The sequence below is a fragment of the Bubalus kerabau genome, chromosome 19 (assembly GCF_029407905.1).
Source record: "Bubalus kerabau isolate K-KA32 ecotype Philippines breed swamp buffalo chromosome 19, PCC_UOA_SB_1v2, whole genome shotgun sequence".
Taxonomy (NCBI): Eukaryota; Metazoa; Chordata; class Mammalia; order Artiodactyla; family Bovidae; genus Bubalus; species Bubalus kerabau.
The window spans coordinates 48,418,294-48,433,110 of record NC_073642.1 but is presented as its reverse complement, the minus strand read 5'-3'; the positions used below and the strand labels follow the sequence as shown (position 1 = coordinate 48,433,110).

The 14,817-nt window shown below is 36.8% G+C and overlaps 1 protein-coding gene and 1 pseudogene across 1 annotated transcript in view; one reads left to right on the top strand and one right to left on the bottom strand.

Moving 5' to 3' along the window:
- Positions 1-14,817, bottom strand: part of TTC6 (tetratricopeptide repeat domain 6) — a 193,727-nt gene that overhangs the window by 77,628 nt on the left and 101,282 nt on the right. Inside the window, exons 7-9 of the mRNA XM_055556203.1 lie at positions 13,082-13,186; positions 4,019-4,111; positions 1,383-1,457 (exon numbers count right to left, since the gene is read on the bottom strand). Coding sequence (XP_055412178.1) covers positions 1,383-1,457; positions 4,019-4,111; positions 13,082-13,186 — 273 coding nt within the window. The remainder of the gene's footprint in view (positions 1-1,382; positions 1,458-4,018; positions 4,112-13,081; positions 13,187-14,817) is intronic.
- On the top strand, positions 359-760 carry LOC129634472 (cytochrome c oxidase subunit 7C, mitochondrial-like; annotated as a pseudogene).

Below are 14,817 nucleotides of genomic sequence, written 5' to 3'. Positions count from 1 at the left end.
ACGGAGAAATACCAACTATAGAACATATGTATGTGTACATATATATATACATATATATATACACATATATATATCAAAAAATAAACACATATGTATGTGTTTACAAGAAAAAGTGGAATGTTCCTGAAAAAAGTAAAACATCAAATTATTCTTCAAATAATTTTTCTGGCCGCTTCTCTCTTCTCCCTCTGGGACCTCTATAATGTGAATGCTATTCTGCCTGATGTTGTACCAGAGGTCCTTTAAGGTGGCCTCACTTTTTAAAATTCTTTTTTCATTTTGCTGCCTAACAGTGATCTCTGTTGCTTTTCCTTCTTGCTTGTCGATTCATGCTTCTCCTTCATACAGAGATTTAAAAATGGTGCCCACCAGCACATCTGAAGTCCCAACAGGTTTCTGCCTCTCCAGCAGCTGCTTTAATTTCAGGAAGTAGGTGTCCCACACTTATAATCTATGCTTTAAAACGGTGAGCCCACCTTGCAGTCCTGGCACACCAGGTAACCAGGTCATGAGGAAGGGAGGGCTTCATGTATTCCCACCATTTCTTCCACCTTCAGTCTCTACGCCTTCTGCAGAGATTCCAACAGTGCAGCATTGGGACAGAGCATCTGGAGGTTCACAACCTGGAGCCACTATGAGGAGGGCCCACGGAAGAATATACCATTTTCAGTGGAAAGCAAGTGGAGGTTACTATGATGACTTTGGGTCTGGATTTGCTGAACCTTTCTTTACAGTAAGACACCAACTTCTTAAGAAGTAATCCATAAGACAGACATGAAGAGGAGCATATTAAGAGGTGCAATCTCTGAAAAAAGGATTAAACTCTCGAACTCAGCATCCTAGATATGTTTGTAAATAAACTTACAGCATAAAACAAACTGTGAGCTCAATGCAAATGGTAGATCAACATATAAGTGACTTGACTTATAATATACCAAGTAAAGTCAGGGTTTCCCTTGTGGCTCAGCTGGAAAAGAATCACCTGCAATGCGGGAGACCTGGGTTCAATCCCTGGGTTGGGAAGATCCCCTGGAGAAGGGAAAGGCTACCCACTCCGGTATTCTGGCCTGGAGAACTCCAGTGGGGTCACAGATTGGACACGACTGAGTGACTTTCACTTTCACTTTCACTTTTCACTTTCAAGTAAAGTCAAGTATGACTATGAGACACTTCCAAGAGATGCTGAAAACCTTAAATTGGCACTACGCACAGCAATCTTACAGAGGCCACCAAATCCTCAGTTAAATCCAAAATTTCAATCAACTCTGTATGAATCAAGTGATCATGCTATTTTAGGAAAGCAAACAAAAAGCATAGGTGGTGATTATTACTAGAAATGTGAACATTTCCTTTCAATAACAAAAACTGAAAAATTACCATACCTTTAATTGAGTAGACTGTGTGCTGAAATGTTTTTGGACATTTTCAAATGATGCAGCTTTTCTCAGGAAAAAAAGCTGTAAAATAGTCAAATGACAAATATACATTGACTCTACATACTATTTGGTAAAGTAAAATATCAGATGACAATTGGCTAGTGATAACTGAGTAAATTAGAGTAAATGCAGAAATACTAATTAAAATACAGGTTCTTACTGATTTTGAAATCACTATGTTCACACATAGGGTCAGAACTTAAAATCCATCAATTTAGTAGTAGTTGAGTAGTTTAGTTGCTCAGTCGTGTCTGACTCTTTGTGATCCCATGGACTGCAGCACGCCAGGCTTCCCTGTCCATCACCAACTCCCGGAGTTCACCCAAACTCATCTCCATTGAATCCAACCATCTCATCCTCTGTGATCCCGTTCTCCTCCCACCTTCAATCTTTCCCAGCAACAGAGTCTTTTCAAATGAGTCAGTTCTTCACATCAGGTAGCCAAAGTATTGGAGTTTCAGCTTCAGCATCAGTCCTTCCAATGAATATTCAGGACTGCTTTCCTTTCAGATGGACTGGTTGGATCTCCTTTCTGTCTAAGGGACTCTAAAGAATTTTCTCCAACACCACAGTTTAAAAGCATCAATTCTTTGGCACTCAACTTTCTTTATAGTCCAACTCTCACATCCATACATGACTACTGGAAAAATCATAGCTCTGACTAGATGGATCTTTGTTGGCAAAGTAATCTCTCTGCTTTTTAATACCCTGTCTAGACTGGTCATAACTTTTCTTCCAAGGAGCAAGTATCTTTTAATTTCATGGCTGCTGCTGCTAAGTCGCTTCAGTCGTGTCTGACTCTGTATGACCCCATAGACGGCAGCCCACCAGGCTCCACCGTCCCTGGGATTCTCCAGGCAAGAACACTGGAGTGGGTTGCCATTTCCTTATCCAATTTCATGGCTGCATTCACACAAATATTACTTACCATGAGAATTAGTACACTAAAAGAGTTGGGAAGTACTACCACACCAGATAGGGTGGAAAGTACAAAAAACTTAACATGTTTCAGGTATGATGGTGGACAAAGATATAAAGTAGTAACTATAATTCACAGCAGCTGTAACAGTGACTGTAAGGATACATGAATCAGGTGTAAAGAGAGCATAGGAGAGGCAGAGGTCAATTCAGAATGAGAAGGAACCTGGATTGACCAGCTAGAAGAGGTACCATTAGGGTCAGGCTGTGAAAGGTAGTGACATTTTCACTATGTGACTGAAAATGAGTTGAGAACATGCCAGGCCAACGGAATAGCCTAAACAAGCATAGAGAAGTGTCAGAGTGCTGGGATGTTAGTCCCCAAGGACTCTGGTGCAAGCAGAGAACAGAGTACATGGAGGTTACATGGAAGCAGAGGCACAATGGGAGGTAAGACAGAAAACATAGCCAAGGCCACGGTATGAGGCTTAGATAAGCACTCTGACTTCGATAGGTGATGTTATTCAGTTTGTTGAGATTGAGTGATGTAAATACACCTGTGTTCTAAGGATAGTACAAGGGGCAACAGGGAGGTTAGATTAGAAACAGCTATTAAAAACAGGAATATCTGACAGGTTAGGTACAAGTAACGCTACTACAATAGTCCATGAATTCCAAACTAGAAAGTGTCATTTGTTGGTTCAATTAATTTTTATTTGATGGTCACTGTTCTAGGTGCTGTCGATAAAAAACAAGAATGATATGACCTCCATATCATTCAGACTGATGAGAAATAAAAAGCTCAAACCTACATAAGGACAAATATTTAATAAGAAATCTATATTAAAATCTATATTAAAATCGCAAAAGTGATCTACGTTAAATAGAAACATTACCTCAAAAAAATATATCACCTGACTGTATAGGGAATACAGAAAGAGGTACAGAACCATATTAACCTAGTGTAATTGACTAGAACAGGGATCTGATTTGTCCCAGGTTAATACAGACTCTCTACTCTGTGGCGCTCAGCATCCTAAGATATCATCAAGGGGAGTAGAGGGCTGGAGGCCTTAAGGAAAGAAAAATAAAACCATTTCCTCTTTGTCCCTTATAAAGTTCAGGATATTTATAAAGCCAGTGATATAAATTTCATACCTGTCTTCTTCCCTCAATCGCTATCTCTTTTCTCTCCAACTGTGTTTATTATTTAGTTATTTTACTTAGATACACTTTAGTGACTATAAAATCATGGGCACAAATCCAGTCATCACTTAGAGAATTCAGTGTTACTCTGTTTCATAGCCATAAACAATCCCCTCCCCTTATTTGGTAAAAAGATTCATCAGCATGTTCTTTTGATCATTTAAGACCTGGACAAGCAGTGACAAATGATGGAAAAAACAGACATTGTAGGAATTTCAGTAAAACTCACAGCAGATATCCTACTACTGATTAGTAAATAACATATTCTGAGTGTCATAAAGACAGCATATTTGAAAAAGAGGAAATATGTCCTCCGCAAACATTCTGGTCAATGCACTGAGGCATTTCCCAGAATGAGGAAATATCAAGAAATTACTTCTGAAATCACTAGAAATAATATCTAAACTGCAGGAAGACAAAGACAGCAACCCATAAGTTAGACTAAAAATTATACTTACCCTGGAACTTCTCCTATGCTGATTTAAAGTTATGACACTTTCCTTGCTTTCAGATGTAAATTTCTCAATTAAAATTCTGCTTGTTTGTGCACTCTGTGATAAAAGAAAGATAACAGTTTTAAACTATATAGTAGAATACTTTTAATTCAGAGCCTATGATTACTGTTGTTACATACTAAAACGTTATTACCAAAAGAGCAAAACATAGGAAAGTATAATTCTAGGAAAAAAAAAACATAGATCAAACTCCAGCTGCAGCCTTAGTATTTGACTAAAACCCACAATATGGCTTTGGCATTGGACCTTAGCCAAACCGATACTTCCACATTATTTCTTACATTCTGGACTCAGGACAATCAATGATCCTGTGACCTCATAGAGTGGTATTGAAGCTCTTCAGCGTATTAACATCAGGATTATGAACAAAACATACCATTTAGAGTTATTATCAATATGTTGACTATTCACTGACAAATACAAGCAAACATTCCAATGTCAACTGGAATGAAAATTTCCTTAAATGCTTTACGGTTTGAATTGTATCAGTCAGTTAGATTATATATATATTTATTGCTGCAACGTAAACTGCTGCAATAGTTATAGTTTTTATTAAATGTGCTACTTATCTATCTTGTAACCAGTGATTTGGATATATAGAAACAACTCGAAGACCTAAGTTCCATAGGATTCATGGTGAAGTAAACCATGCTGCTGCTTTGTTTGATGAAATTTTTACATCTCAGTTCAGTTCAGTCGCTCAGTCGTGTCCGACTCTTTGCGACCCCATGAATCGCAGCACGCCAGGCCTCCCTGTCCATCACCAACTCCGGGAGTTCACTGAGACTCACGTCCATCGAGTCAGTGATGCCATCCAGCCATCTCATCCTCTGTCGTCCCCTTCTCCTCCTGCCCCCAATCCCTCCCAGCATCAGAGTCTTTTCCAATGAGTCAACTCTTCGCATGAGGTGGCCAAAGTACTAGAGTTTCAGCTTCAGCATCATTCCCTCCAAAGAAATCCCAGGGCTGATCTCCTTCGGAATGGACTGGTTGAATCTCCTTGCAGTCCAAGGGACTCTCAAGAGTCTTCTCCAACACCACAGTTCAAAAGCATCAATTCTTGGGCGCTCAGCCTTCTTCACAGTCCAACTCTCACATCCATACATGACCACAGGAAAAACCATAGCCTTGACTAGATGGAACTTTGTTGGCAAAGTAATGTCTCTGCTTTTCAATATGCTATCTAGGTTGGTCATAACTTTCCTTCCAAGGAGTAAGCGTCTTTTAATTTCACAGCTGCAGTCACCATCTGCAGTGATTTTGGAGCCCAAAAAAATAAAGTCTGACACTGTTTCCACTGCTTCCCCATCTATTTCCCATGAAGTGATGGGACCGGAGGTCATGATCTTCGTTTTCTGAATGTTGAGCTTTAAGCCAACTTTTTCACTCTCCACTTTCACTTTCATCAAGAGGCTTTTGAGTTCCTCTTTACTTTCTGCCATAAGGGTGGTGTCATCTGCATATCTGAGGTTATTGATATTTCTCCTGGCAATCTTGATTCCAGCTTGTGCTTCTTCCAGCCCAGCCTTTCTCATGATATATTCTGCATGTAAATTAAATAAGCAGGGTGACAATACACAGCCTTGACGTACTCCTTTTCCTCTTTGGAACCAGTCTGTTGTTCCATGTCCAGTTCTAACTGTTGCTTCCTGACCTGCATACAGATTTCTCAAGAGGCAGGTCAGGTGGTCTGGTATTCCCATCTCTTGAAGAATTTTCCACAGTTTACTGTGATCCACACAGTCAAAGGCTTTGGCATAGTCAATAAAGCAGAAATAGATGTTATTCTGGAACTCTCTTCCTTTTTCCATGATCCAGCAGATGTTGGCAATTTGATCTCTGGTTCCTCTGCCTTTTCTAAACCAGCTTGAACATCTGGAAGTTCATGGTTCACATATTGCTGAAGCCTGGCTTGGAGAATTTTGAGCATTACTTTACTAGCGTGTGAGATGAGTGAAATTGTGCGGTCATTTGAGCATTCTTTGGCATTGCCTTTCTTTGGGATTGGAATGAAAACTGACCTGTTCCAGTCCTGTGGCCACTGCTGAGTTTTCCAAATTTGCTGGCATATTGAGTGCAGCACTTTCACAGCATCATCTTTCAGGATTTGGAAGAGCTCAACTGGAATTCCATCACCTCCACAAGCTTTGCTCTTAGTGATGCTTTCTAAGGCCCACTTGACTTCACATTCCAGGATGTCTGGCTCTAGGTCAGTAATCACATCATCGTGATTATCTGGGTTGTGAAGATCTTTTTTGCACAGTTCTTCTGTGTATTCTTGCCACCTCTTGTTAATATCTTCTGCTTCTGTTAGGTCCATACCATTTCTGTCCTTTATCGAGCCCATCTTTGCATGAAATGTTCCCTTGGTATATCTTATTTTCTTGAAGAGATCTCTAGTCTTTCCCATTCTGTTGTTTTCCTCTATTTCTTTGCATTGATCACTGAGGAAGGCTCTCTAATCTCTCCTTGCTATTCTTTGGAACTCTGCATTCAGATGCTTATATCTTTCCTTTTCTCCTTTGCTTTTCGCTTCTCTTCTTTTCACAGCTATTTGTGAGGCCTCCCCAGACAGCCATTTTGCTTTTTTGAATTTCTTTTCCATGGGGATGGTCTTGATCCCTGTCTCCTGTACAATGTCACAAACCTCATTCCATAGTTCATCAGGCACTCTATCTATCAAATCTAGGCCCTTAAATCTATTTCTCACTTCCACTGTATAATCATAAGGGATTTGATTTAGGTCATACCTGAATGGTCTAGTGGTTTTCCCTACTTTCTTCAATTTCAGTCTGAATTTGGCAATAAGGAGTTCATGATCTGAGCCACGGTCAGCTCCTGGTCTTGTTTTTGTTGACTGTATAGAGCTCTCCATCTTTGGCTGCAAAGAATATAATCAGTCTGGTTTCGGTGTTGACCATCTGGTGATGTCCATGTGTAGAGTCTTCTCTTGTGTTGTTGGAAGAGGGTATTTGCTATGACCAGTGCATTTTCTTGGCAAAACTCTATTAGTCTTTGTCCTGCTTCATTCCGTATTCCAAGGCCAAATTTGCCTGTTACTCCAGGTGTTTCTTGACTTCCTACTTTTGCATTCCAGTCCCCTATACTGAAAAGGACATCTTTTTTGGGTGTTAGTTCTAAAAGGTCTTATAGGTCTTCATAGAACTGTTCAACTTCAGCTTCTTCAGCGTTCCTGGTTGGGGCATAGATTTGGATTACTGTGACATTGAATGGTTTGCCTTGGAAACGAACAGAGATCATTCTGTCGTTTACTAGCATTTAAAAAATTTAAAATATTTATTCAGTAGAAAATGAACTTTTAAAAGTATCATGTAATTATTACTGAGAATGAAACAGATACGGAAAAGGCAATGGCTAATTTTAGTTATCATCAGTATTGAATTTTTGTTCATCCTCTCTGTTGTATTTTTGGAAAGTAGTTATAGCACAATGCAATGTAAGAGAATTACTGGACACTGCAGAAAGATACCTAGTCACTTTCGTCATTATTCTTCAAAAACAAATTATGTGACACACAAGTATTTTGGAATTATTTTGCTATATGCTTACACAAAATATTCAAATATGGAGGAATAGCAGCTATTACATTTTAAAAGAATGCTTTTAACAATAACAAAGACAAAAACCTTAACACTGTGTTTTATATCAAAACAGCAGAGCTAACAATCAATGGCTGCTTTGTAAAAAGACAATATGGTTCATATGTTGGAACCTATCAGTATATTACTCCTACCCGCATGCCTTGAGAGGACAATTACAGTAGTGCTTACATATATGTGATGTAAAAATCCTGCTCTATTACAGGAATATTGCTAAAATTAGTATGTGTGCAATAAAAGCTGGGATGCAGATGGAAATGGAAACAGTTTTGCTACCTTAAAAGTCAATTATGACTTCTACTTCTAGCTATGGCAGGCTAGGTAATTCTAGGAGATCAAACCAGTCAATTCTATAGGAAGTCATCCCTGAATATTCATTGGAAGGACTGATGCTGAAGTTCCAATACTTTGGCTATCTGATGTGAAAAGCCAACTCACTGGAAAAGACCCTGATACTGGGAAAGATTGAGGGCAGGAGGAGAAGGGTGCAACAGAGGATGGTTGGATAGCATCACTGACTCAATAGACATGAGTTTTTAGCAAACTCTGGGAGATAGTGAAGGACAGGGAAGCCTGACACACTATAGTCCATGGAGTCGCAAAGAGTTGAACACAACTTAGCGACTGAACAATGAATAGCAACAAGCAATTCTTCTGAGAACAACTAGAAAGCATGTATTATGACAAAGGTAATCTTCAAAGCATCAGAGCTAATAATATGATGAAGAGATACTGGGCAAAAAATATAGGAAAAAATCCAAAAACCTGAAAAGGTAAACCCAGTATTCAAAGATGCTTTTGTTCACAAAATGTTTGCCGAAACAGTTGCAAATCTGAGCTGCATATGTGCAACTTTAAGGGGCAAGGGTGACAGACAGGCAAGCCCAGAGTCTCCCTGAAGTATGGAAACTGATTTTATATATATATACAATATACAGGTATCCAAGGATACAAGGATATTACAGGGTTATACCCTAAGATAGGAATGAATGGATGTAAATCAACATTTGTGTAGACTTGCAGCCTAGGCTCTGTACACAGGTGTTCAAAGAAACTCAAGCCTCAACCTCAATTTCAGGTTGAACGGTACAGATCTCAAGTTCTGACAAAAAATTTTCTCTAGAGAAAGAACTGCCATTCTAGGTCTCAAATATTTACTAAAAATAATGTTCTAAATACAATGATAAACATTCAAAGACAAGTACACAAAAATACAAAACACCAGAATGTAATAGAGAAAACAGATAAATTCTAAAAGGAATATAAAACCAAATTTAAACATGCAGAGAACAAGTTAAGCAGTATTATTAGACACAACTGAAGAATTTATGAACGTGAACTATAAGACAGATCAGAAGAAATTGTACAGGATCCAGTATCAAGGGCGGGAAGAGTAGTTAATAAATGTTATTAAAGACCCAGAAAATGAAGGACAGAATAGACAGAGGCAAAATGTGAAGAAACAGTAACTAAAAAATTTCCATAGCTGATGAAAGATATCAAACCACAGATTCAAAGATCCCAATCATTCCAAAATATAATAAATAAGAAGAAATCTCCAACTAGACACACCATACTGAAACTTCATGGAAGAAAAAAGAACAGCTTAAAAGTAAAAGGGGGGAGGCAGAGAATTTATCAAAGGGTTCTTTGATTTACTATCAAAGAACCTTCAAAGGGTTCATATTTAAGAATCAATTCTCAATAGCAATAGTGGATACCAGAAAACTGTGAGACATCATTAGTGTGCTAAAAATAAGTATCTGCAGTAATATTATCACAAAGTAAAATATACCTCAAGCATGAAGTAAAATAAAGGCATTTAAAACAAAGAAAAAAACAGAATTTTTACCAACTGTAGACCTCCTACTTCCCTTAAAGCAAATTCTAAAAGATATATTCTAGTAGAAGGCAAAATGATTCCAGACAGAAAGGTCTGAGATGCTTGAAAAGTAGAAAGGAAAAAAGAGAGAGATAAATTCATGGGTAAAATCTAAGGATTATTGCATAAAATGATAAGAACAACATCTTCTGAATTTTAAAAGATAAGGATCTAAAAATGTATCAAAGTAAGAGCACATTAAATCAAGAAAGAGTAAATGGAATAACAAGTTTTCAAATAATTGCATTTTCCTTGAAGAATATAAAGGTATTGATTAATATTAGATATTGATAAGTTAAACATGTATGTTCTAGGGAGACCACCATAGGAATAAGAAACATTGTATATAACTTCCAAAACAGGAATGATAAAATATAATTTATCCAAATAGTTAAAATAAAAATAAAATCAGAATATATTATACTCAGACCACTGAAATTTTTTTAAAAGGAATAACAAAAAAAGACAAATTTAAGAAAAGAAATAAAAAGAGAATATAAAACAAACAAAAGGCAATATCTAGCTTATGAATTTGCAGACAAAGAAGGGGACTGCAACATTTTGGCAAATTTGCTACGTAAACAGTACTAAATTTGTCATTGTACAATTAAGTTTCATTTTGATCTCTGGGATACTGCTAACTGTTAAGACTTTGTAAATTCTTCATTTTATAATGGAAGTATCGGGAGTTGGTGATGGACAGGTAGGCCTGGCGTGCTGCGATTCATGGGGTCGCAAAGAGTTGGACACAATGGAGCGACTGATCTGTTTTTTAGAACGATTGAGTAAATTGCTTAGTTTGTCCAAATTAAAAAAAAAAAAAAGGCAGCATCTATAAAAAACAAAAATCAAATGGCAGGATAAAACAAAAAATACCAATAACCATAATATATGTAAATAGGTAAAATTTGCTTTTAAAAAATGAGGCACACAGATCTTTGTATCTAAATGAATTTCCCATTCAAAGGAATCAATAGTCTTTGAACAAAGGTCTGATTCCAGTTCTAGTGAATGGAAAGTGTCCTGGGCCCTCTTTCTGTACCAGAAAGTCCTGTTGGATCTTTGTCCTTCTGGTCACTGGATTTGAACAATCACCAAGAGCAATTTATTTTTGAACTAGCTTTGTAATGTGTTACTCCATTTTCAACAGTTCTAACCAAACTTCTTAAAATTGCTGCAATTTTTACTTCTGTTCAGGCAATTCTGCCTTCTCTCAATTCCCTATATTCACACTTTTATCTACACAAAGACAAAAAAATATGTGTCCATGCTTTATAAACACACAGTTTAGATAACACTATACTAATATCACAGATTCCTCTATTGTATCAGTTCAGTTAGAAGCAGATGCTACCAATGGAGGATAAAGAGAGAAAGAGCAGTAGGCAGAGGTTGCCTTCAGACCATGATCCAACAACTGTGAAAGGGGAAGAGAGATTTTTATCTTAAATTGAAGTGTAGATCTACAATGTTGTGTTAGTTTCAAATGTATAGCACAGTGATTCAGATATTGTTGCTTAGTCGCTGTCATGTCTGACACCATGGACTGTAGCCCACCAGGCTCCTCAGTTCATGGGATTTTCCAGGCAAGGATACTGGAGTGGGTTGCCATTTCTTTCTCCAGGGAATCTTCCCTAGTCAGGGATCATACACATGTCTCCTGCACTGTCAGGCAGAGTCTTTCTTTACCTTTGAGCCACCAGAGAAGCCCATAATCATACAACAAAAACCTTGCTAAAAAAAAATTAAATGGATGGTTTTACACTAGTGTGAGTAGAGCAATTTGATGAGTAGAAAATAAAGCATCTATACTTGAAAATAAATGAAAAAAAGACCCCTGAAAAAAATACTAAATTAACTTCTAGAAAATTTATTCTAGGGGAAAAAGAAAATTCCCCAAATATCATTAGAAATGATAAAGAAAATAATCCAACTTTAGAAATAGAGATTAAAACTAAAGAGAGACTGTATACAAACTCTGCATATAAACATAAATTTCAACTGAGTAGATGGATTTTTGTAAGAATATATGTTACCAATTGACTTGAGAAAAAATATTAAGCATGAGTAACCCAAGAATTAGAAAATAAAAGGTTCTAATTGTTAAAAGTTACCTTCCCAAATAGCTCAAATGTTCCTAGACAGTGGATTCTTCCACAATTTCAAGATTATTCCTATGTTCTTTCAATTCCAGAATATTGAAAAAATGAAATGCTAACCAATTAACTTTATAAAGCAAGAATAACCTTGATAAGAGTCCAACAAAAAATACACTACATATATATTTCACTCTTTAGTATATATTTCACTCATTAGTATATATTTTAATAAAATATTGCCTAACAGAATTCAATATAATATTTAAGAATAATATAATCAAGTAATGCAAGGAATGTAAAGATGTTTCAATATCAACACTGATGGTGATGACCCCATTTCAAGCAAAGGCATATATGGACAGAATTTCTTTATGTCTGACTTATGCTATTACCCTGGTTGTTCTTTCCCTATGATTAACTTTTTTGTCTTATTCTTTTCCATATATGTGTTATTAGTAATCTATCTAGGATCCTACGCAAATAAAATAATTCTAAATACCATTAAAACTTTATGCACAATGATGTTCATCACAGAATTATTTTAAGAGGAAAATATAAATAGGAAGAAGAAAAGGGGGAAAGGAGACAAAAAGGAAGAGGAAGAACGAACTTTTAACAATGAAAGAAAGTGGACCAAAAAGTAGACAGTAATTGTCTTGAGGGATAAAAATAATAGACTATTTTGGTTTTCCTCTCTTGATTTTTCTACTTTGAGACTCCATGGACTGTAGCCCACCAGGCTCCTCTGTCTATGGAATTCTCCAGGCAGGAATACTGCAGTGGGTTTCCATTTGCTTCTCCAGGGGATATTCCCAACCCAGGGACTGAACCCGGGTATCCTGCATTGCAGGCAGATTCTTTACCATCTGAGCCACCAGGGAAGCCCTTTAAAATAAGCAGTGTAACATAAAATGTTAAATACCTTAAGGGAAGAAGAAAACAGATTAATAATTGTATTAGGTAGTTTTAAACTTTTTTAAACAATAACTAAAAATTCACTTTTAAAAGCAAATAAGCATATCATAAAGATCTTCTAAACAGCCCAAGATGCTTTATACCTGGTCAGTCAAATAATTCTTTCAGAAAGAAAGGAGAATATTTTTCTTGACTAGCTAAAGTAACATGGATAAGTCCAACCATTTTCTTAGAAATATACCTATAAGTGTACATGTATAAGTGTACACATAGTTATAAGCTTATAAGTATATGTGTATATATGTACACACATATAATATATATATAATAATTTATTATATACATACTTTCTATAGTGCCATCCAATCATTCAGTTATTGCAGTCTTTACTGACAATTTACATAATAACTTCCAGTAAAACTTAGTATCATAATTAATTATACAGTTTAATTAGTAAACAACAATAGAGAAAAGTCATTCTGCATTTTACCTCATATTTTGGATATACGGTTTCCTTCATGACAGATACTGGAACAGAGAATTTGGGTGAAGTTAGATTCCAAAACAACTTTGTAACTCCTGGATAAGCAGACACCTTTGAAAATAACATAAAAAGGCTATTAGAAACTAATAAACAGCCCCTAGGATAAACACTCAAGCTTCTATCAAAATTAGTTCTAGTTCCTGAGAAAATGAGGTGATTGGTTCCACAGTCTCTGAAAATCTGGGAAAGACAATTGATCATGCTGATCTGATAAGATTAGCAAAAATAAAAAGTCAGCAGTTTCAAGTGATGCCGAGGATGTGGGAAACTAGTAAAATCACACTAGAGGCAAACTGGTCATTTCTAGCAAAATAGAAAAATGTACATGCCACACGATCCAACAATTTCACTTCTAGCTATATGGTCTAAGGAAATTCTTTCACATACGCATGAGGAGATATGTACAAGGATGTTGATACAGCATGCTGCTGCTGCTGCTGCTAAGTCGCTTCAGTCGTGTCCGACTCTGTGCGACCCCATAGACGGAAGCCCACCAGGCTCCCATAGCAAAATCATAGCCCAATCTAAATGTCAATTAATAAATAGATGAATAAAATGTAGTATATTCATTTAACTAAACACTGTAAAGACATTCCAGCACAAACATTATCAACCATAGATGAATCTTGCTGCTAAGTCACTTCAGTCGTGTCCGACTCTGTGCGACCCCGTAGATGGCAGCCCATCTGGCTCCCCCGTCCCTGGGATTCTCCAGGCAAGAACACTGGAGTGGGTTGCCATGTCCTTCTCCAATGCATGAAAGTGAAAAGTGAAAGTGAAGTCGCTCAGTCGTGTCCGACTCTTAGCGACACCATGGACTGCAGCCCACCAGGCTCCTCCGTCCATGGGATTTTCCAAGCAAGAGTACTGGAGTGGGGTGCCACTGCCTTCGAGATGGATCTTAGTAGCATACTATTTAACAGTAAAATAAGCATGATTTAGAAAGATAGCTACAAAGTCACGTCATTTATATAAATGTTCCTAGAACACACAGAACTACAGGATTTACTGTTTAGGGTCACAAGTACACCTAGTAAAGTAAAAAATCATGGAGTGGGGAAAAAAACACAATTGTAACAGTAACTGTCCTTGAGTAAAAAGGAAGAGAAATGGAATTAAGAAGTACAAGAGGACTTAATCTGTTCTTTAAATGTCTTTTAAAAAAACTGAAACAAGTATGACAAAATGTTAATTACAAACACACATGTAGTCATGTGTTCGTTAGTTTGGTTTCTGTATTTGTTTCTTTTAACTTTTTCCAAATAAAAGTTGAAATTTTTTAAAAATTATTTGGGAGGTCAAGAGGAATCCCACAATGAAATGTGGAATATAACAAAACAATCTAATTCTATTATAAATATATGAAACAATCTTGATGAAAGGGGGAATAAAAAAATTGCTGACCTTAGTAACTTTGGAAATGAGTAAAGTATATATAACACTACAGGCAAAATAAACTGTACATAGTGCTACACTGTAGTTGATAAGGTTATTTTCCACAAGAATATGGGTAAATAATTCTGAAATTTCTATACTGGAATTGAATAATTAGGTAAATGGATGGAGTGTGGGGGCAACCAGGTTTGTCACTAACTATTGGGAGTTTAAAGATTAAGCAGGGGACGAGGTTAGAACGATCCATGTGGTCGTGAATTAGAGGTGGAGACATCAGTATGAACTCA